The sequence below is a fragment of the Biomphalaria glabrata genome, chromosome 11 (genome assembly GCF_947242115.1).
Source record: "Biomphalaria glabrata chromosome 11, xgBioGlab47.1, whole genome shotgun sequence".
Lineage (NCBI taxonomy): Eukaryota > Metazoa > Mollusca > Gastropoda > Planorbidae > Biomphalaria > Biomphalaria glabrata.
The window spans coordinates 28,486,227-28,511,013 of NC_074721.1; the positions used below are offsets into that span (position 1 = coordinate 28,486,227).

At 33.9% G+C, this 24,787-nt stretch overlaps 1 protein-coding gene across 6 annotated transcripts in view; it reads left to right on the forward strand.

The window, feature by feature from the left end:
• The window catches only part of LOC106051110 (transient receptor potential cation channel subfamily M member 2-like), a 220,678-nt gene that overhangs the window by 176,510 nt on the left and 19,381 nt on the right, over window positions 1-24,787 (forward strand). For 5 of the 6 annotated variants that reach the window (XM_056003788.1, XM_056003786.1, XM_056003789.1 and 2 more), the window contains 3 exons: window positions 6,504-6,550; window positions 10,640-17,243; window positions 23,491-23,538. In XM_056003788.1, coding sequence (XP_055859763.1) covers window positions 6,504-6,550; window positions 10,640-10,657 — 65 coding nt within the window. In that variant the 3' untranslated portion in view covers window positions 10,658-17,243; window positions 23,491-23,538. Of the gene's footprint in view, window positions 1-6,503; window positions 6,556-10,639; window positions 17,244-23,490; window positions 23,539-24,787 lie in introns of those variants that run through there. The other variant, XM_056003790.1, reaches the window with a different exon arrangement.

Below are 24,787 nucleotides of genomic sequence, written 5' to 3' on the forward strand. Positions count from 1 at the left end.
AAAAAAGAAAATACAGACCCAAGCATACTACAAGTCCACTTTAGGGAACTGCAGGAGAGCTACGGAGATTTTGGCACCATCTACACAGACGGATCCAAAATGGAGGGAAAGGTCGCGTGTGCCTGCTCCTTTCGGAACAAAACAATCTCCCGTAGACTCCCCGATGGCTGCTCCATCTTTAAGGCCGAATTGCACGCAATATTGCTTGCACTTATGGCCGTAAAAGCATCAGAAAGGAGGAAATTTATAATCTGCTCCGACTCCAAATCTGCATTGCAAGCATTGGGGCGGATGAAGACTGACATCCCATTGGTACATAAGAGCCTGAAGCTGTTGGACCAAATAACAGCCGACCGTAGGGATGTTACCTTCATCTGGGTCCCCTCCCATGTTGGCATTGAGGGAAACGAAGTCACAGACAGAGAAGCAAAGAGAGCCCTAAATCAAGCGGTGTCAGGAACCCAAATTCCCTGCTCGGACCTGAGACAAAGTATTGCCTCTACCACCTATCGAGAGTGGCGGAACCGATGGGAGGCTAAGACTCACAGTAAACTCAGGCAGATTGTGGCGGATGTCAGGTGGCGGCCCACATCTAAGGGTCTGACAAGGCGTGGTAGCACGACCATGTCCAGACTTAGGATTGGCCACACCTACATCACGCACTCTTTTGTGCTGAAGAGAGAAGAGCCCCCACTTTGTGAGTACTGTGACTCTCGCCTCACCGTGGAACATATCCTCGTTGATTGCCCCAGATACCAGGATGTCAGGGAGAAATAATTTAGAGCCATTAACTTAAAAACACTATTTGATAATGGAAGGTACTGGGCTTTATCCGGAAAGTGGGGTTATCTACGAAGATCTGATTTATGAATTTGTGAACATGTACTATTTACATTAGATTTTTACCAAAAAATTAAATTTAAACTCCTTTACTATTTTAACTGTGAATAGACCTTGATTTTAATGATATGACTGTATAGATTCTGGCCCTTTTGTTTAGAGAGAGAGTAGTCCTTAAGGGACTACATGCACGACATGGCCTTAATTGTGCCAATGTGCCTAAAATCAAAATCAAATCAAATCAACCTATTGATGCAGCAGCTGGCTGTGCTCCTGGCTGGAGGTTTTGCAGCTGGAGGTGTCTCTCTAGCGGGTAGAGTTCTCAATCAAGAAGTTCTGATATCGGTTTTGGGCACAGTAGGGCGGGTTGCAGGCTACCGTGGGCACAAGTTTGCTTCGGACAGAGCTGAACTGCTGTGGGCAGCGTCGTAAGCATGGTAGGTCCATTAAGTTGCAGTGAGTAGGCGAAGCTATGACGTCTCGCATAGACACGTGGTCTAAGGGAACGCCGTGCCTAATAGGTTGCCAAAAGGACTGTCAAATAGGCAGGCAAGTAGAGCCGAATAGCAGAGCTATATATTGCCAGATAGGCAGATTAAAATGTCAGAAACTTGAGGAAGGCTGCGGATAAACAAAGACATATTAGGACATGTCTCTCATGCATCTTAACGATGCCCTCGATTGAGGTGCATTCGTCAGATTTGTAAAAGCTTTTGAGTACAATGGGAGATGATGACAAATGGGAGTGGGAAAATAGATGAATTATAGTAGATAAAAACAATGTACAAAGTAAGTGGGAGATGGGAGATAATAATCTAAACCACACAACATAAGTAGAAAGAATGGGGGGAGAAATGGACGATGATCAGTGACTATGACGCCATTGCTTACATACGGAAGTGGGCAATGAACAATGGAGTGCACTTGAATGAAAAGAGCGTCCGTAAAAGGGGCGCGACTCTCCTCACAGTAAAATGGTTAAAATTGGGAGATAATTCATAACGTCTTTCTAAACGCAACGTTAATTAGTTAACAAGATAATCATAGCAGTCAGCCGAGATAATGGAAATACAATAAAATGTACAAATATATATAATGTTGCGTCAATGACCAATTGAGCAATGAAGCAATAATAATGTGGACATAGGTAAATGCAATATATAAATATGTACATATGCAATGGTTATGTTTCATTCTTATGACAGTGAGAAATACACATTGTACACATTAAACATAAATTAAAAAATTAAAATCATTATAATATCTAGCAAGAAATACACACAAACTTATTAAGATAGAAATGTGATTAAGTTCGGCTTATCTTCAAGTATTCTTCTAGAAGTAAGAATATTGATTAGTCCAGATTCGACTGTGAGCAAGAAGGAGAAATGACAGATTATCTCTCACGTGGGTGAATCTGACTCGAGATTGAGGTCGTACTTTGATGTGTCAAGAGGCGTGTTAACACGAATAATCTCCTTCATCCAAGAGAGACGGGAGTAAGGAGTGGAAGAAAGAATGAAGTATATTTCAGCCCTGGTGATATCGACCGTGAACGTCGGACATCCTGCGCCTATGAAATGTTTGTTTATCTTTCCCCCGGTCAAGGGGAGATAAGTAAAAAGTCGTGTCCTTGTTTTTGTCAAGGGGGTGGACTCAGTCTAGCGAGAAGAGGAAAAGGTTGGGTTTGCTGGTGAAAAAAGAATTTAGAAGTAAGAAAAAATTAAGTTAAAATAAAAAAATAATAATTAATGCTGTGATAAAATTGAGTGACTCTGTTAGCGAGCTTTTTAACTGTGACAATAAGCATGCATGACTAGATACATGACGCGTAGGACGTAACCATCTTTTTTTTTAAATAACGTCTATATTTTTATAAGATTAGATACGTGTACCAAAAATATCCTCAAAATTTTAGATATATCTAAGTAATTGTTTATATTTCCTTTCTTTAATATAAAAACTACGGCTGGGCCCATTTCACTTCTCAACACGGACTATAAACTTCTCATAGCTTCCTGTTCAAGGTGCTTGAGAAATGTAAAATAAGTTCCCTGTTAATCAGATATATAAAGCTTGTCTATACCAATGCAACAAGTAGATTGATAATTAATCATTCTCTTAGTAGGAGTATCCTCATACAAAGGTCTGTCCGACAGGGCTGTCCCTTATCCCCCTTCTTGTATATTCTTTGCTTGGAACCCTTCTTGGAATCTGTAAGATCTGACCCATCTATTATTGGGATAAATATACCGGGTCGTTCCTTCTCAACCATCAAAGTCAAAGCCTATGCGGATGATACAACCTTTTTTCCATCTTCAGAGTAAGATATTGAGAATATACTAAAGAAATTTACACTTTTCGGAGAAGCTAGTGGTTCAAAAATAAATATAAATAAATCCTCTGTAATGGGACTAGGGAAATGGAAATTCAAAGAGAATAGCGCTTTCAGAATTGTTAATAAAATCAAGATTTGTGGTATTGTCTATACCTGTAATCCTTTGTTCTATTGTAAAGACCAGTGGGAGAATATTTTTGTCAAAGCCTCAAACTTAATTAAACTTTTGCAATATGTTAAAACAAAAATACATTCGCTAAGACTAAAATTTGTAGGTCAAGTAGTTAGGAACCCAACAAACTTTCCCTTGACAATTTACTATTATGGTTTAAGATTAAGTAGTCTTCTTCCAATACACAATGATACTCCTCACTATTTTGGTACAGTCACTCACCCATTTTACAGATATATTTCAAGAATTTTACCTGGTAATGAACATTTAATACACAACAAAACCAAAGAATCATACACAACACTTAAAAAGCTGCTACAGGAAAGCCTAGTGAATAGGATTAAGTGGGGGAGAGTTCTTGGGGTGACAGAATTCAAGGACACATTCATAAACCTACACAGTAAACATATCCCACCAAAAGCTAGAGAGATTAGTTATAGACTTATCTTTGGGATGACCCCTATGGTTAGAAGACGGGCAAATTACCGTGAATGTATATTATGCCACCTTGAAAATGCTGAAACATATGTATTTGGAATGTCCATTATTCCTTCAAGTTAGAAGTACTGTAATGGACCTATTGGAAGCAAACTGTGACAATTATGTAAATGTTAACTTGTCTATTATTTTAAACAAGCTGCCAAAACTAGAAAATAAAATGATACATAACTTTAACTTGATTATTGTTTCCGAATACAGGAATCTTGTTTGGGCTAGCTGGCTCAAATGTCTACATAATAATAAGGTGTTTGATCCTAATCACTTGGAATTAACATTTAGAAAAATAATGGACTTTAGGGTAGAGAATTATCAAGTTTGATTTTCATATACCTGTACAATGCTCATGTAGTTTTTCAGAAATAGGGTGTTGGGGGTCAGGGATATCTGATATTGTGTTGATTGTTCTGGAGTAGAGTATACTTGTAAAATTTTTCTGTCTTTAGGGGGTTCATTGGTTAGGTAGTATGTCTTTGATATTAAATAATATTTCTATTACTGTTATTATATTTTAAGGTTAATCACTTTTCAATTGTTTATGATTTAATACTTGTGAATTATGATAACTTACAAATAAAAACATATTATAAAAAAAAAAAGCCCACAAAAGAGGCAAGATGGCCCATAAAAGAGGCCCATAAAAGAGGCACATAAAGCCCAAAAAAGAGGCAAAGAAAAGAGGCCTAAGGCCCAAGGATTCCAATGATGATAAAGCTAAAACTGAATTCTGAGGTTTCCTTTAAAAAAAAAAAAAAAAAAAAAAGCAAAGCTGTGCTCCTGCTTAGGGATTTACCCTTTTGTTTTTGGTGTTTTGTTTTTGGTGGGGGAAACTCATATTTAAAAAGTAAATATAATTAAGTTAATTAAATTAATACATATAAATAAAAAAATGTCTCAGGATAAAAGGAAAGAAGGACTTGTATATATATATTATATGCCTTAATTAGTATAATGATTGTAAAACATACAAGTACTCCTCTTCTTTTATCCTGAGACATTTTTTTTGTAATTAATATATTGTTTTCCTAGCTGGTTCTAACTTTAATTTTGAAAAATACAAGTACGTTTTTCTTCAATTATAAGACATTTTTTTTTTAATTATATATATATATATATATATATATATATATGTGTGTGTGTTGCGCTGTGGAATTATTAATTTAGTACCTGCAATGAAGTTTGTCTGAGGCAGATTAAACAGGTATCACACTATATTCTATATAGCATTATAATTAATTTTAATTAAGTTTTGAAATGTTTCTGCACAATATAATTATAATATTTATCTTCTAATTCTGATTTAAAAAATGATAATCGTTTTTAGCCATTTCTGTTCTACAGCTTGAAAAAGTAGTTAATGCCAAACTTAGGCTTCTAACTGTTTGATTAACATTTAGTTGTATTGTTGTATTGTTGATATTTACCAATCCAGGATACGACATTAAGTGACGAAATCAGTGAAAGGAATGACTGTATAAATTATGCACTTTATAATATGTATAGTGACCAGATTTCAATACCTAAAAGAAGAGTGCTTACTATACATTTGTTAAAGACAAGCATATTTTTGTTTGCAGTTGTTAAATTGGCAACTCTCACAGAGACGTTTAGAGAGTTTTGTCGTTGCTGTAGAAGCCTTTTTAAATTCCTTTTGTAACCTCAATGTATAAATTAAGACTCCTAGCTATAGTTGATGCCATTAGGCAAATTTGGCTTTAAGTCGCGCCAGATTAAAAACCATAAATGATGATGTAGGCTCCATCTTTTAAAAATTAAGTGATTATGACCGAAAAGAGAATGTGTTGTGGCGAAAACACATCGATGTATGAGGATCATTATTAATTTGTATAACTATTTAAGAACTATAGCTGACCAAATTGTACATAGCTTAAGAACATAATTTTATCATTTTATTTGTTGTACTATTTTGTAAGATCTGGTTAAAGTAACTGTATGTTTAGTTATAGTGACATTCAGTTAATTTTGTAGTGGAAGACATATGTAGATTATTTAGTTAAGATTGAAAAAGGATTATTTCACTACATTATTTTGGTAAATTGAGAATCGTGTCTTCGAAATATTTTTTAAAAATTTTAATAGACCTGAAAATATTTTTGGGTTTTTTCTTTTTTTTTTTATAAATTGTTTTAACCTTTGTCTTCACAATATTAGCATTTATACAAAAATATCATTATTGTTTTATTAATTGCAGAGAAAGTATAGAAATGAGAGTGATAGAAAGTGTAATTTCTTTCTCTCTCTAGAAAAAAAGAAATGTAGACTCTAGATATATTTTTGATGTTATATGGACTAATAAGTTTTTTAAAAGTTTGACCCTAACCGGTCTAAAAGGAAAAAGAAATGTCATTTACCAAAGTAAAGTTTAGTTGAATTAGGTAAAAGTTGAAATAGCTTCTAAATCCTATGTGTACTACCTTAGTCGTGCAAGTAAAAAAACACGCACGCACTTGTATAATATATTTACTTTATTAATTTGCTATTTATTTATTTTTATTTACTTAATGTCAATTGATTATTTCTTTTTTATATAACTGTCTTTTCTGTCTATCTCCTTGTAGATTTACACACCATTCCAACACAATCATAAATCATATAACTACGATAATTACTTAAAGTATTATTAATTTTCAACAGAAATATTAAACCTCATTGAAAACTTTGTCACATCGATGAAAGAAAAGGTATTTTTTTTATTAAATGTATTGTACAAAAAAATATTAAAATGGGCTTTATGTTATGTTAAAGAAAAACAATTTATGTCATCTAAGGTATTTAGTGACATACGCTTTAAATTGTTTACATCATATATTCTTAAAACTCTCCTATTTTGCATAGAATACGCACGCGCGCTATTTAACTTTTGCGATGTACAGATGTAAAGATGAACAAGAGAATTTCGACTATGTTTAAGAGAATCAAACAGAACTTTGCCTTTATCTCATTTGTTATTTAGAGATAAAACTAATTTTTTATTTCATTTTGTTAAATATTCGACATAGATTTTCTACATTAGATTTCAGAAATTTGATTTTTTTAAACTAGCTAGATGCGCTCAGCTACATTTAGCTGAAATAGGAACTTAAAGTCAGAGAACTGATGATTAGCGATAACAAGGAGACACTAGGAGCTTGTCTAGCTCAATATCTAATAAAACAGCTACATGTTTAATATGGAGGATCAATGAAAAAAACATGAATGATACATTAGTCGATGATGGAGAAGATGGAAAGGCACAAAACAATAAACAAGATTTAATGAAAGTTAATTATAGTAAAATTAAAATATAGGACGACCTCGAGAATGAAGAATGGATGTGTTGAGCTCTATAAAATATTGTGTAAAAAATGAAACATGATATAGACGATTTATTTGATCCTAATAAATTATAATGTGTTATGTGGGAGTTAACTCTTCTACGATACTTACATTGAGAATGTATGTTGTAGAGACGTGGTTGACCAACTGCTTGTCATAAAGATGAGGAAGCAACGATCAGGATAACGTCTCAAGAGCAGACTGACTAATCGGACAAAGAGAAATCGGCGATTGCTGTCAACAGTTGGAATTACTTATTTGGAAAAAGCTTCCTGAAATCTATTACTCCCATTGTTTTATGTCCTCTTGCACTGATCAAATTTCATTTGTCACTGACAAACCTTCCACGTACATTGACCAGTCCCCACTACTATGTAAGGCTTTTTTACCTGTTTAGGATGAACACCGCTACAAATGGGGTAATGCTATAACTTTACATCTGTTCCAAAAATTATAGTGCACAAGAGCGCACTGTTCAACACAAGGGAAATACTATCAGATATTTTAGAAATTAGAAATAAACAGAACTTGTGTTCTTTTAGGGTGAATTTAATTTATCTTATTCTTAAATTAGTGATTATATGTAATTATTTAAATGTTTGCCATAATAATAATTTAAAAAAAGCCTTATCTTCGAGTCCAAAGAATAATGAAAAATGAAGAATTTCCCATAATTATACAATAAAAGCTGTGATCTACATATTTTATTACACCCAAGGAAAGCATAACCATAGTCACCGGTGGTCGTTTAAGATTTGTTTTCACCGTCTGTGGCTATCCTTGGCAGCGGTTTTTCTTTGGTCTCAAATATGTACTCCGCACCTTTGTGAGTAAACACCAGCTGTTTCGTTCCGAGGCGCATGCAGCCAGGGTCTCTTCTCTTTATCAACTAAGGCAACTTTAAGCCTAAGCTGGTCTTTAAAGCGTGTTCATTGGGCAACTCTGTTATGCCGACTACATTTAAGTTCACAAAAAAAGATTGCTTTTGGCATATGTTCGCCTCCTATACGGGATACGTAATTGTCGTAACATAACTCTACTGTCCATACAGGCGTTCGCAAATTAATCGCTGTTTGTAGTGTGATATTGCCAACCGAATGTCCATGATGGAGCTCAAGCATCTTTGGTGATAGCTCTCAAGTAGTCTTAGTTGATTTCTGTTTAGTGTCCATGTCTCTAATCCATATAGAAGGGTTGAGGGAACCACCGGTAGGTCAACATTGATTTTTGTAGGCAGGTGGTGCGATTTATTCAAAAAAACTATTGCGTGACAGATATATAGATGTTAATAGTAATATAACCATGGGCGTAGCCAGGGGGTGGGGGTGGGGGGTTGGGGATCAAACTCCCCCCCCCGAAATGAAATCCACCTCAGCAGGGTGGGGGAGTCGGAATTTTGTTAATGATTGTTTGCTTTCATTTTGTTTATTTTAGGCGAAATTTTAATACTAAACCATCACTTGCCCAGCACAGCCAATGGAGTTTTGAGTCTACAACCCCTACCAGGGGGTTTTGAGTTTAAAACCCACTACCTGGAGTTTTGCATTTAAATCCCTCTCTTTATAAAACAAAACAAAAAAAAATGCAAACGACAATATCATAATTCCAAGAACACATATAAAGAAGATTTTGATTTTAAACCCCTTTAAAAAATTTACTATAAATCTCCTTTTCAGTATAAAAAAAGCTAATTACACACTCAAAATTCTATGAGGTAGCCAAAGGGGTTTTGAGATTAAACCCCCCTTCAGCTGAGTTTGAAGCAAAAAAAAATACGTCTTCAATATAAAAAAAGCAAATTACGCACTCAAAATGTTATGAGCGTAGCTAAATCGGTTTTGATTTTGATCCATCCTTCAGTGGGGTTTGAAGCTACAAAAAATACCTCTTTAATTTGAAAAACAAGCAAAGCAAAAAAGCAAATAATACACTAAAAATACTATTCGTTTTGAGTTGAAACCCCCCTCCAGTTAGGATTTGAAGCTAAATATAACTATTCAATATATAAAAAAGCAAATTACGCACTCTAAATGCTATAAGCGTAGCCAAGCCGATTAGGGGTATTGAGTTTAAATTTCCTTCAGAGGGGTTTGATGCTAAAAAAATACCTATTCAATATAAAAAATATTAAATTACACACTTTAAAATTTATGAGCGTAACCAAAAAGGTTTTGAGTTTAAATCCACCGCCAGCAGGGCTTGAAGCTAAAAATACCTCTTCAATATAAAAAAAAGCGAATAAAACACTATGAGCGTAACCAAAGGAGTTTTGAATTTAAACCCCTATCAGCGGTGTTTGAAGCTAAATAATAATAATAAGCAAATTACACACTAAAAATTATTCTAGCTTAGCCAAGTCCATGGAGAGTTTTGAGTTTAAACCCCTTCCTCCTGATGGCTTTTTTTTTAAAGTTTAAAACCTCTCCAGATGGTTAAGAGTTTAAAATTCCCTTACAGAGCGTTTTAAGGTTGAAAGCCTTTCTCTTCAATATTATTTCTAAAGCAAACTACAGTCACCAAATTCTATAACCGTAGCTAAATGGGGTTTAGAATTTAGAAAAAAACAGCTCAAGAGATGTTTTAGTTTAATCCTCCCCCCCCCCCAACAGATTATTTTGACGAAAAACCTTCTCTTTGCGATATAAAATCTAAAGAAAACTTTAGTCACCTAATTCCAAGAGCGTAGCCAAGAGAGGTTACACATTTCTACCAGTGGCTTGGTTCCATTAATAAAGTGCAGTGAATTGTCATCTGCCGAAATTGAAAAAAGATTAATTGTGGCTCAACAGAGATGGCTAAGACGGATTTTAGGAGTCAGTTATAGAGATCGGGTCTCAATTAAAAAACTCCTATGCCTTAGTAAGGTTGTGACAGAGTGTCGCATGAGGTTTTCGGGACATTTTCTCCGAAAAAATGAATTACTCATAATAAGAGTTTCGATGACATCCTAGTACAACTTTGCTCCACACTTTCATGACAGCTTGCCGGCGCGGTAGGGTCTAGGTAAATAAGAATAGCACATTAGGTTTTTGAAATAAAACTTTTTAATAGCATGATAGATGGTAGATACATCAGAATATGAATTTAGTTGGCTTTCAATACCAGAAATAGTGCTTGGCGGAAGTGCTCCGCCCCGCAATGGAAGAGCTCTCAATGCTCCCCCAGACCTCTTGCTGGCAAGGGCGGAGAGTCTATAATTTTCCAGTTACTCCAGGAAGAACCTATTCTAGGGCACAATAAGCGTCTTCCGAAAGAATGAAGGGTCGGAATGCGATAGAGATTAATTATGTACACACACATCCATATATATATGTGATTAAGTTTTTATCGGGCGGGGCGAAATTCCCCCCAAGCCCCCTCCCCCGAAAAAAAATCCTTGCAACGCCCATGAATATATATACATTTAACTTCAATAACCTTTAATGTTTTACCTGTTTAATAACTTTTTTTTTCAGATATTAAAAATACTGTAAGTATGACAATAGTTAAAAGTACAGACAGTAACATCGCAGCACTACTGTAATTCTATGATGCTATTCATTTTGTGATTAATTGTTTAAACTCTTGATTTTTCGAGCGTGGGTTCTTGGGTTCAAATCTCGCTGAAGACTGAGACATTTAATTTTCTGGATTTTTAAACAACTTGCTCGTTAACCGCTAACCAAAGAAATAGTTAATTTTACTTTCCAAATTTCGACTTTAACGCTAAAATACCATGTACTTACTAAATAAGCAGAAAATTTGCAAATTCTTACCTCCACATTGAGCAACCTCAACTTTTGCAAAAGTAACCACTCCATTAAAATTAGTTATACAACAATTTAAGAAACAATGCCAAGTTAGTCCCAATCCTACACTAATGGCCACTACGGAAGCAATTTGATACGTTGAAAAGTGACATGTTATAATCCCCTGCATTCTCTCTTCACTTTCCCCGCCTAGTTCGGACAGATTTGACTTTTGATGAAAACTTTTAAAAAGCCGCTTTCATGGGTTCAAGCTGAGATGCTTCTGCTTGCCTTGACTATCACTTTCAAGCCCTCTCCCCTTCCATCCATTTTTCCTTCTTATCTTATTACTCAACAACCCTGCACGAGGTAACAAACAGGCACTAAAGACTAAGACTTCACTGGTTCTTCGGATTATACCTAAAAGTCATGTCCATCTCTTGCTGCAAAGACATCTAAATCTATTTTTTTTTCAATATTTGGATTGGAGGTAAGTTGAGTTTCGTTTCTATTTTTTCATAATAATATCAGAATTATAGATGCTTCATCTTTTTTTTTTTTTTACAAAGCTTATGTTAACTCAATATGTCTGTCTCTCTTGTAAAAGTTGGGACACGTCATTTTTATAAATCATACTCTCGGTTCAAGTTAAAATTTTGCACAATTATTCATTGGCAAAGAAAAAAGTGACTGGTTAAGCGCTTGACTTCTGTAAAGCCCATGTTGAATGACATTTCTAAATATCTCACTTCTGCTGGTTATCAAAATGTAAGGGTCAAATTTTTGGTCAATGTGTGCAATATTGAGGAATGCTGGGTTCGTGCATCCACTTAACACATAACGGACATGAATAGAAAACAATAATTGAGTTGATATTTGACAAACAAATAAGACGTTTATTCATTAATAATATACTTCACTTCTGGTCGTTACAAAAATGATCCAATACATAGAAATATAGTTACACCCGTATAACAGCGGTATTAAACATATCCAATATAGGTTTTTATATAACTTTACCTTTAAATCACATCCGCATCACAGTGGGTAACAATAAACTTACAATAATATGTGTTCAGTACCAAGTATAGAAAACATCTATTAGAACTATATGTACTATCTCTACTTTCAGAGACGACTCTACTCAGCTCTAAGTTACTACTGTTCTCTAATAATTAGAAGATACTACCGACTCTCAAGGGACCATTCTCTCGACTCTTACTACTGTTCTCCTGTGACCAAAAGATACTACTGACTACAAGTAAATTTAGTCATTCTTACTTCCTGTTTCTATATCAAGAGTTCCACGTGTCTTTTCACCAACTTAATCCGAGGTGAAGATATAGCAGGCAAAGTCAACCGAGACTGTAACATCTTCCGATTCTGGGATCCTGGGTTCAAATCTCAGAAAAGATTTGGACTTTCGATTTCGAAATTTTTAGATTTCCCCTATACTCCACCTAGCTTTTTATGGTACTTGAATTAAGTTGGGAAAGAAAAGATGACTGTCTATTGAGCTGGCCACAAGACACCCTGCTCGTTAATCGTTGGCCATAGAAACAGATGAACTTAACATTATCTGGCCTTTAAATCTCAAGGTCTTAAAAGGATTTTTTTTTCATTGACATGTAAAAGACATTATTGGCCTCCTTCAGTCGTAGAACGACAATGGTTCATCTCGAACGGGTGACCGGTCATTTCATCCCCGGTCACTTCATTCAAGGACACTTCATCCAAGGTCATTTCATCCGCTGGTCATTTCATTTTCGGTCACTTAATCTCCTGATCATTTCATTCCCCGGTCATTTAATCCCCTTGTTATTTCATTCCACGGTCATTTCATCCCCTGCAATTTTTATCATCTGAACATTTTATCTAACAAATAGTAATTTAAAAAATCATTAAATGCGCAATATTTAATGTATTCATTTTTTATTTCAATGAAAAAAAAGTGTAACACGTTAGATTAGAATAAAAATAAAATTAAATGCCATTAAAAACTATAAAAATTTAACATGTATAAATATAGAGATAATGTAAAAAAGTGTTTTTATGTTCATCTACATTAGTAAGATAGATATGCTTAGCAATTATGATTATGATATCATCTCTGGTCTATCAAACCGTGAAATCATAGAAATACACAGTCAGATAAAAGCAGTAGCCAATATAAAACACAAAAGAAAAATCTTACTCTGGAACAATTGTAACCTAACACAACTACACCAAGCTGCATTAAACATTCTTATCGGAATGAAACATTATCCAACCAGTCGATGACCTCTGGAATTTCATAAAAAAACTATCTTAAAACATTATAGAAAACCATATACCAACTAAATACACATCAAACAAAATAAATAAAAGCTGGTTTAATAATATATTTAAGAAGCTTTGTAAACAGAAGGAAAACCTATATAGAAAATTTAAAGAAACTAAGACAGAAAGAGTTTATAAAAAGTACATACAAACTTAAACACCTAACCCAAAAAGTAAGCAGACAGCTGCAGAGTGAATACATAAACAATGTAATATCTAAAGATAACAACAAAAACCTATGGTCATACATTAAGTCTAAGAAAATGGAAACAATAGGCATAGCATCATTAAAAGGAGAAGACATCTTAACACACAATGATAATGAAACTAAAGCTAACATCCTAAACAAATATTTTGCATCAGCATTCTCAGGAGACAAATACATATTACTTAATTTGAACAAAGTAGACAACATAGGAGATATAGAAGTACAAGAAAAAGGAATCCAAAAACTATTAGCCTACATCAAACCTAAAAAAGCATCTGGACCTGATGGTATTCCAGTTAGATTACTCAAAGAACTAAGCAATGAGCTAACACCAGTGTTCAAAATACTTTTTAAGGCATCTCTTAACCAGGGCAGAGTACCAGGGACTGTCACGCCTCTATTTAAAAAGGGAGAAAAATCTAACAAACATAATGTCCTTACTCCATACCAACATGGCTTTAGGAAATATAGATCCTGTGAAACATAACTAATAGGACTAATTGATGATTTTTCAAAAGGTTTAGATAACAATGAGCAAAATATGCTATCTCACTAGATTTTTCCAAAGCTTTTGATAAAGTTCACCACCATAGTTTGCTTAAAAAAATAAAATATTTTGGCATTGATGGTCCATTGCATTTGTGTATTAAAGATTTTCTGATAAAGAGAGAACAAACTGTAATAATAAATGGCTCTAAATTAACACCAATAACAGTAAACTAAGGTGTATCTCAAAGAACAGTCTTAGGTCCACTACAATTTTTAATTTGCATAAACGATTTACCAAATTGCATTAGTTAGGAACAAATGTTAGATTATTCGCAGACGATATCATAATATATAGAACAATAAAAACAATACAGGATACAGACATTTTACAAAGAGAATTAGATGAATTACAGAAATTGGAATCAAATTGGAGCATGTCTTTCCACCCAGAAAAATGTCAGTTATTAAGAGTAACAAAAAAACTAAAAATAAATTAATTCCACTTATCTTATTCATGATGAACTATTAAAACACAATCTAAAAACGCAAAATACATAGGTGCTATAATAAATGAAAAACTGACATGAAACTATCAAAAAATCAAACACAGCATAAGGGTTTATAAAAAGAAATTTATATAAATCAAATAAGAACATAAATTAAAATGTTATTTAACCTTGGTTAGGCCAATAATAGAATATGCATCCTTTGTATGGGACCCCTCAACTCAAAAAAAACTAGAAACTGGAACAGACACAAAATAGTGCAGTGAGATTCATAACGAACGAATATTTACATTTGACTAGAGTAACACCTTTGTTAAATCACAAAGTTTAGAAAGCCTTCAGGACAGAAGACGCAAAAGTAAAGTAGCAATTATACATAAGTCACTAAACCATAATCTTCAAATACAAAAACAAAATTTAATAAAATACTCAGAAAGACAAAAAGATAAAGGCACATTCCTCATCCCATGCTAGGACAAATTTGTACAAATACTCCTTCTTCCCTAGTGCTATTAGAGCATGAAATGGGTTGCCTGGGCTAGCCAGGAAAACAAGTGACTTGGCAGAATTAAAGTCATTGGTTAATATGCATGACTGAATGCATGACGCGTAGGACGTAATAATCTTCTATTTTCAAGTAACGCCTGTATTATATAAAATAGTATTAACGATTGTAAGTTCAGAAGACGATCCAATTTATATTGATGAACAATGTTTGTAATTCTCTTTGCCGGTGTTGCATATTTCAAGAAAGAGCGATTGACAAATAAAATAAAGTGAAACATGGCCTTACTTTCACCACACCTTGGCCTTTGATGATAAGTTATCAGTGGCACAGTCATAATTATTGTAATCACACTTCTATCTGTCAAATAATTTCCACTACTTGCACTACACTTTGATCTTTGATGATAGGTCATCAGCGGCTTGGTCACAATTATTCTAATAGCACTTCTATCTCAAATGATTTTTACAACTTCCACCAAACCTTGACCTTTGATCATTAAGGTCTTGCGCAGGATAATAGTATAATATTACATCACCCATATCCATTACAAGGGCTATAGCAAATTACACACCCAGACTTACAATATATTAGAAGATTTCCCATTAAGAATTCAAAGTGTAAGAAAAACACTATAAACGTAGCAGTAATTTGTCATAACATGTCAAAAAGCATTCAACATAGTTTATAAATAAAATATTTAATTGGGGATGAAATTACAGGGTGATGAAGTGACCATGGCATGAAATGGCCAGGTGATGAAATGACCGGGAACCGTCTTGAACACTTTTTCATATGAGTGTGGAGATCTAGTTTGGAGAGACACCCCTGTCCATAAATATTGCAGGTCAATGTGGCTTTCGCTTTGGTAGTAGAGGAGCTGGCCATTTTCTGTGTGACTCGCTTTTCTTCAAGAGCTAAAGCCAATGTATTTCTTGGTCACCTTCTCTCTCTGACTAGTGTGGTCTAAGGCTATGTCTTAGCAATTGTCAGTATGTTATGAAATGATTAGGAATTAGGTATTTGTTTTGGGAATAAGGGGAAAGTTTCACTTATAGACGAATGACGTGATAGATCTTTAAAATTAAGAACGCTCTTTTTCTTAGGACAGTGGAAATAAGAAGTAATATACAGACGGCTAGCAACAGAGGACATTCGACAGGTCCCTTCTTGAGTATTAAAAGTGTTTGCTATCTCAACACTAGCGTCGACTACCTATATTGATTGTTTTAGCATTTTGCCGGTGTTTGAAGTTTTGTTTGATACTAGCAGGAATAATATTGTAACATTGACAGATACGAATAAATTGTAAAATTTCGTCCCTTTGATAATTTATCACCTTATTTCTCCGACACCCATTCTCCGATAAAATTGTAATTTTAAACAGTTATTTATTACACCTAGAAAAAATAAGAATATTTACTTATTGCCTAGTTAACTAATTTTTCATATGAAATAAGTAAAATAAAAAATCTCTACACTACATTAACTTTACATTATATATATATATATATATATATATATATATATATATATATATATATATATATATATATATATATTGTTTTTAATTTAACACACCTCCAAAAGCCACATGACAATGTTGTTTTTTTTCAGCGGTGCGTGACAACAGTAAAAAATGTGTGTGTTCCTTAGAAAAAGAGTCAATTTATCTTATTAACATCGATAATTTTTCGTTGATACCAGTTAAAGAAATCAGGACAAAATGTTTGCAATCATTATCCGATTAGTGTTGCCCCTTTTTCTTCCATTTCTAGTAAATTATTAAAGTAGTTTACTATTATCCAAAACGCTATCCGAGCTCGCCATACTTTTCAAATTGTTACATAAGTATCCAACATGACTTGGTTGAACAAGACATGGAAAAGTAAATCAATGCACGTCATAAAGATACAATTTCATTTATATGCAATCATTTCATACAGAGAAGCATATAAAGATAAATTCTATGAATATAAGTACCTAATATTTCGTGATTAAACATAAAGCTTTTGCGATGTATATGTAATATTAACATTAGAATAATGAAATCTGAGCTTAAGCAATATTTGTACTTTTGGGAATTTCTTCAAAGCGAGGAATAGTAAAAAAAAACAAAAACAAAACAAAAAAAAACTCCGAGGTTATAAGGTTGAGAAACGCTGGTCTTAGTTTGTATAAACTATCTTCATGCTTGTATCAAAATAATTGCTGAAATTTTCGAAAATATGACTTTTTTTTTTACATGTATATGTTATAATTTACTTCCTGTTTTTCTCTTTTTTTACAGTGATAAAATATTGGGTAAGAAATGTTATTTTTTCCATTATATTTTTATAACCCTGTCATGCACACCGCCATCTAAGATAATGCAGTAGGTGCGCACAGTCAGAGACTAGACTAGGAGGGATGTTTACTTTAGAAAGAAGATAATGGAGTTTTGCCCAAGTCTAGAACTGTGGTGTCCTATGGATAAAAATCTGGATAGAGATGTTATTACAATAACAATAATATAATTTAAAAAAAAAATAATTAGTAAATTAGTAAATTTTTGCAAATAAATATATGGTATGAGTTTAAAAAAATGAAATAAGTTTATTAAAATTTATAATAAAGATTATAATGAGTAAGCATATTTCTTAAAATACCACTATTCTAGTTATACCATATATATATAATTAAGAGTAAGATCTATAGAGTGTTTTCTATAATAAAAACAAAAAATGAACAGATGTAATGTTTAAACTTATAATTTATATTTAATAATCAAACATTTTAAATTATGTGTATAAAATGATCAATTAGGGTCTACATATTCAATCATATACATTCACTTATTCACTCAACGTTGTCATCGACTGACACAGATATAATTTTAATGTATATAAGTTCGAGACTACTTTTAGACTTTATTTTATTTAACTTATTAAATTATACATTAGTTAAATCTAGTTGGTTTTAGATCTAGTCTAGAAATGTAAATTCTAATCTAAAACAAAAAATTCGAAGAACTAAACAGAAACATACAACAAGGAAATGAAGTGATACATTTAACATTTAAATATATATATTTAAAGATCTACTAGAACTATTCAAACTATTTATAGATCTAGACTATAATTTAGAAATAAATCTATAATTTATGCTTCGAATTTTTCAAATAAACCCTTGTAGAATTGTTATTATTTGTATAAATCTAGTAGGCTTAGATCTTAATTCTATAGATCTAGAAGAACAAAGCCGTAGTACCAATTATCGATCATGTACGCATCACTTTAAAAAAGAATATATTTAGCACAATAAATTAATCTATATGTATTTATCTTCTTTTTATATTTCAAATGGTATCATATTAATTACGTACATCTTAACAACAATATTTAATATGATTTATATCAAAGAGAATAGTTTTAATAAGAAAATTAGACCTAGGAAGTTACTTACCAAAATCGTGCTATTTGTCATAACGGATTTAACTTGAATAAAAAAAGTATTCGCTTCCTTTCTATGTACAATAAGGTGTACAATAAACAAAGAAGAGATCAATAAATTTATCTATGGTGTTTACAAAACTTTTCCACAACTTTTTTATGTGGAGAAAGAATCGTTTTAAAGTCATGTGTACGAAGAGGATAATATCTGTGTATGTATATATGTGTACACTACTCTCTCTCTCTCGTTCTTTTTCTCTCTCTTTTTCACACCAAACCCCGCCTTTCCCCTTCTCTTAGATTGAGTCCACCACCTTGGCGACAACGTAGTTAAAAAAACTACACCTCCTTGACACGGACGAAGATTATAAGTCCTAGTACTGCGTTGTTCAGTGGCGCCAGGTGTTTTATGATCGATACCATTTGGGCATTGTCCTACAAACCTACCATTTCGCATTTCCGGACATACTCCATTCTCCGTAAAACTTTTTTCTCCACCCATATTAAAGTCTCCCTTTGATCAAAGAGATAATCCCCTGTCAAAAGTCTCTTGATATTTCTAGGTAAAACTCTACTTTTAGTACAGATTCTTCAGCGTGGGAGATAATCTTTAGTCTCTCGCCCACCCCCTCCATTTTCCAACCATCTCTACCGGACCTTTATAAGCTCAATTAATTCGGTCAATCACACACATTGTCATTTCCTCCATCTCGCTGACAGTCGAGTCCGGACTCTTATTATTAAATCCTTTTTTTTTCTAACTGGTACTAAGCTGAAATTAATCAGTGTTTCTTGCTAGATAATATTATTTGGATTTAATTCTTCTCATTTACAATCTATGTGTGTATATATGTATTTCTAACTTGCGTAAATGGGATACATAATTTTATGTGTACATACTTGATTGCATTACCTTTTGTCTACCATGTGTAAAAATTATTATCTCTACGTACATTGCATATATTGATCATTGACGCAACCTTCAGCATCAATACATTGCTGAGTACGAGTCAACACTGATTCCGTATATCGTACAATAGAGATTTCTGCGCGCCTGAATCTCATTCCACAATGTGTCTAGGTTAAGTGATTTAAGTTGATACACTTTATCAGTGATGCCCAAAATACGGCCCGCGGGCCAGATCCGGCCCACGACGTGGTTCCATCCGGCCCGCCGAAATGTCGGCACAAAGTGTAGACAACCCCATTGAAAAAAAAGTTGACTTATGTATCTTTACCTATGTTATGACCCTTAATTTTTCTTTAATTGATTGGTATAATGACCTTTAACATTAGTGTGTTTATGAAATAAGAATCTACCTGAAAAAGGGAACGGATCTTAACTTTTTTTTGTGGATCATATTTGATCTATAAAAAAAGTGTGGCTGTTTCTAAAAAGAACAAATTATAAACGTCATTATGAAACAAATATTCTTGGTTTGAGCCGCGAATAAAAAGATTGTTAGACTACGCATAGAAATGGGAGGATTGTTGGAAACATTTACCAAAAAGCGACAATAAAATGAGTTGACGTCAAAGGTAGCAACAATGTTGTTCTTTTTTTAAGTACAGAAATTAAGCCATTTTCTGACGCGTGAAAAACAAATCACTCCAGATATCCAATTCCTTAATGTAAGCACTAGCTCCACGTGTTCTTCTAATCTATTAGTTTCAAATTCAGGTAAATTTCATTTTTTTAATGTGTACATTTTCGTTCATGTGGCCCACGACACGAGTGTCAGAAATTAAAATGGCCCGCAGTTCGAATTAGGTTGGGCATCACTGCACTTTATCTTTAACTTACCCCCATAAGAATTAATCCAGCAGCGTGAGGTCTTTCACAGTTCAAAGTGTGTATGCATATTGACTAACCCTGATATTGACTAACCCTGATCGACTTTAGAATCTTTCTAACACACTGACACTGTGCATTGACAGAGTTCTATTGTATCTCTCTTTTATCCACTTTATTTTGACGGGAGTTGTGCCCCTTTAATATTTTTTCTGTTCCTTGTTTATGGTCGAAGACCACATGCAAACATGGCGTCAAGGTTTATGACCATGCTCCCTTTCCCCCTTTTTTGTTATGTTAAATTTCTCTAGTTATCTCACTTACTTTCTACATTTTTTGTATTGCTACTGTTACAAATCTCACTATCCAGGTTCTCTGCAAACTGCACCTTACACCACCAACTTAAAGAACTTGACAACTCAGGGCTCCAAAGTAACGTAACACTTTAATAGTTGAATAAATAACAGCCAACACTGTACAATTGGCAACACATACACTGTACAAGATCAAGACCAAGATAAAGACGCAAGTCGTCTCAACTGTACTTAACAGTACTCCGCAACGAACCGTCGTAATTCTCCGTACAGAACCATACCGTTAAACTGTGCTGTAGTGAACCTTCTGTCGTGAACCCCTTTTCTGAACCGTCTTGACTGCCACACCTCCGCTCTTATATAGGGTCCTTACTTGCCTTCTCGAACCGGACAGAACGCCGCTCGACGTTTCTAGGTGGTCAGATGAATACAACTCTCGTGACGCTCCTGAGCTTTGTTCACGACGGCGATCCTTCCCGAACCGTCCTGTTGACACTCGACTCGGCTGACCGTCGTAACTCGTCACGGTTGACCGCTCGTCTAGAGCTGGCCTGAATCGATTTGCGTCGGCTGACTACACACACACCACTACCCTCATTTGTATTACCACCAGGTTTATAACACTACTATAATCTATCTAGTTAAGCCATTCCGTTTGTTATCATCTCTCCATTATATTCAAAAGCAATTTTACTAATCTGACTAATGCATTTTAGTTGACGGCATCGATAAGATGCATGAGAAACATGTCCTAACATGTCTATGTTAACTTGTCTATGTTAATTCGTAGCCTCCATCTTGTGTATGTTTTTTTAACGCTATTTGCTATTGAATACTATATGCCTATTTGACGCTATTTGCTATTGGATACTACATGCCTATTTGCCATTGTATACTAAATGTCTACTGGGTACTACGTGTCTATCTGACACTAAGTGTATGATACTACGCGTCTATTTGATACTTCTTAAGCAATAATTCACAGAACTCGCCAGGTAGATCGCAACTTACTTAACATATCCTATTGATAATATTGCCCACGGCAGATCTGGTCTTCCTGCTGCACCTTTAGTGCACAATGTAGCCTTCCACCCGCCCTATAGTACCCACAACCGACCCCTATGAATTTGGATTAAGACTTCACAAGTACTGGGTCTCCGACGACCCTATACTGAGCACTAGAGCGCCACATCCAGCTGCAAGACCTCCACCTAGGAGCACAGTCAGCTACACAAGAGATCTACATACGACCCGTATTTTTTTTATTTTTTTACACATATTTTATGTAAATAAATATCTAGTAATTCTTTTAAGTTTTCTTACGTGCATTTATCCGAATGATCTTTGATTTCTAGGTGAGTTTGCAAATTCCAAATAATTATCCTCTAGACACCAAACAAGCCTCACATACACCAGTTCCGTCACAATATTAAAGAAATCCAGCTATTAAATTGAACAACAGTTTATTACGGAATAAAAGCATAGTCGACATAATCTCTATGTACAAGCCGGTCTTCTTCGTCGTAATTCGTCCGTTAATTGTTTCTCCTCTATTTCAGTTTTAACTTTTTAAATGTTCTGACGCGTCACTCAAAAAATACCCGATTAAATCCCAACTTCTACTCCTCTTGCTATTGTTATTATATATATATTGTTATAAACCTGGTGGTGGCACAGATAAAGATATTGGTGTGTGTGCGTAGTCAGCCGACGAAAATCGCCCCAGGACAGCGCTAGATGAGCGGTCAACCGTGACGAGTTACGACGGTCAGCCGAGACAAGTGTCAACATGACGGTTCGGGAAGTTTCGGCGTTGTGAACACAGCTCAGGAGCGTTACGAGGAATGTAGTCATGTGTGGAAACTAGAAACGTCGACCGACGTTCCGTCCTGTTCTAGAAGGCGAGCAGGGACCCCATATAAAGAGCGGAGCAGTTAAGACGATTTAGAAAGGAGATTCAGAGCCCGGTTCACGATAGAAGATCCACTACAGCTTGGTTCAATACAGTCTGGTCGACTACAGCACAGTTAAGCGGTGTGGTTCTGTACGGAGCATTACGACGGTTAATTTGCTTTTATTTATATTGAAGAGATACTTTTTAGCTTCAAACTCCACTGGAGTGGAGTTTAGACTCAAAACCCCTTTGACTACACTCGTAACATTTTGAGTGTATAATTTGCTTTGTTTTTATTATTAAAGAGTTATTTTTTACATTCAAACCACGCTGAAGTTTGTTTTAAACTTAAAACTGAGTCAAAACCCATTTAGCTACGATCATAACATTTTGAGTGTGTAATTTGCTTTTTTGTGCTCTTGGAATTTGGGGATTTTCGTTTGCATTTTTTTTGTTTTGTTTTATAGAAGAGGGAGATTTAACTGCTAAAACTCCAGGTAAGGGGTTTTAAACTCGAACCTCCCTGGTAGGGGTTTTTAAACTCGAGCCCGCCTGGTAAGGGGTTTTAAACTCAAAACACCCTTGGTTGTGATGGGGCAAGTGATGGTTTAGTATTAAAATCTCACCTAAAATAAACAAAATCAAAGCAAAAAATCAGTCACTAAATTCAGATCCCCCCTGGCTACGCCCATAATATATATATATATATATATATATATATATATATATATATATATATATATATATATATATATATATATATATATATATATATATATATATATATATATATATATATATAGAGAGAGAGAGAGAGAGAGAGAGAGAGAGAGTTATATTCATTTGTCTGTGTTAGTAATGTAAATTGTTATTAAACTGTGCTATTTTACAAACATAGTGAAATATTAAAATTGCAGCAAAACATGTTTTATTACTGTATTTACTTTAATTAGAAACAATTAGTGTCACATTCTGCAACATGTTATCCGGAAGCTAAAAATAATACTAAATATTCTACAGTGAAAAATTATTAATAGTAAGATATGTGTATGTTTATCTAAAAAGTATTTAGATGCTTTTATTTAGTAAATTAAATCTAAATATTTCATATCTGCATCAGAAAAAAATTGGAAATCTCTGTGTGTTGCTCCAGTTTCAGCCAAAGCAAGTAAGAAATCATTTCTTTTTAATCTTGTTAAGTGTGTTAAATGATGAGCTTTAAATTCAACCAACTAACTTTCTTTATCTGTCTTTTATTGTTAGGCACAAATTAAAATATTAAAATGCACTATATTTTAATTACTATCATTTAATTCAGTGATGGGCAAAGGTTTAAGGAGTACGCTAAAAAAGGAATTTAAAAAAAAAATATGTCTGGTTACAATTTTTCAATACATAAATTTTATATCACACTTAATGATATCACAATCTAACTAAAACTTATGATGTATGAATTTAAGAGTGTTTTGATAATAAATAGTTCTTCTAAATTTGGTTTAGATTTGGAGGTAGTTTGTATTAAAAGTTGTCTGAATTGTGCACCAGTCAATCTATTTCTGGCATAGCTTTTTCTAAGCTGCTTATAAATATATTTTGGTATATTTATAGAGCATAATTATTGAGATATTACCTTTGGAAAAATGTCTTTCTAGACGGCTATTTTGGAAAGGTTAAAATGTTTAAAAAGATGGAAAAATAAATTTAACTTCATATCTTTTACCACTGTTTCTTAATCCATATTTAAAGGTATACTGAAAATATATACATCTTTTCAATAGCATTTAAATTTTAAATCTCTTTTCCAATTTATTATTAACTAGTCTTAAGTTTGCTGGTAGTTTCAATTGAAATCACAACAAATTTTCTTTATCAATTTGGGGACTTCACTCCATTCATCATAATAATGCAAGTAGGTACTTTCGCATTTTTAAGACATTCTCTTAATACATAAAAAATTGACTTTTTTTTTCCCTTTTAAAGATCTCAGAAAAGTTTTATCAATACCTTTAATAAGTATTACTAATTGAGCTATAATCTTAACAGTAACATTTGTTAATAGTACTGAACAGAACCTAAAAGCTACTCATTTTAAGCTAACTTTATACAACTGTGCTCGTGTGGAGTTTTTGATCTCCCATCGAGCGCCTCCCCAGGTGCCTTGCAGGAAGTGGAGGGATCCACAAAGGCTAGGGCACCTTACCCGAAAATAAAGGCAGCTATCCAGAGAGCTGAAAGGGGCAGCCCCCCAGATGGTTATGCACCGGGCTAACAACTCTGTCATATAAAAAATACTGTTACGAAAGCTAATACACACAAGAAAACCCGGACGGATCTCAACGGAAAACGACCTAGGCCTGGAAAAGGACATGATTTTTGTTTTGCGACATGGAACGTACTAAGCCTTTATAGAGCAATAA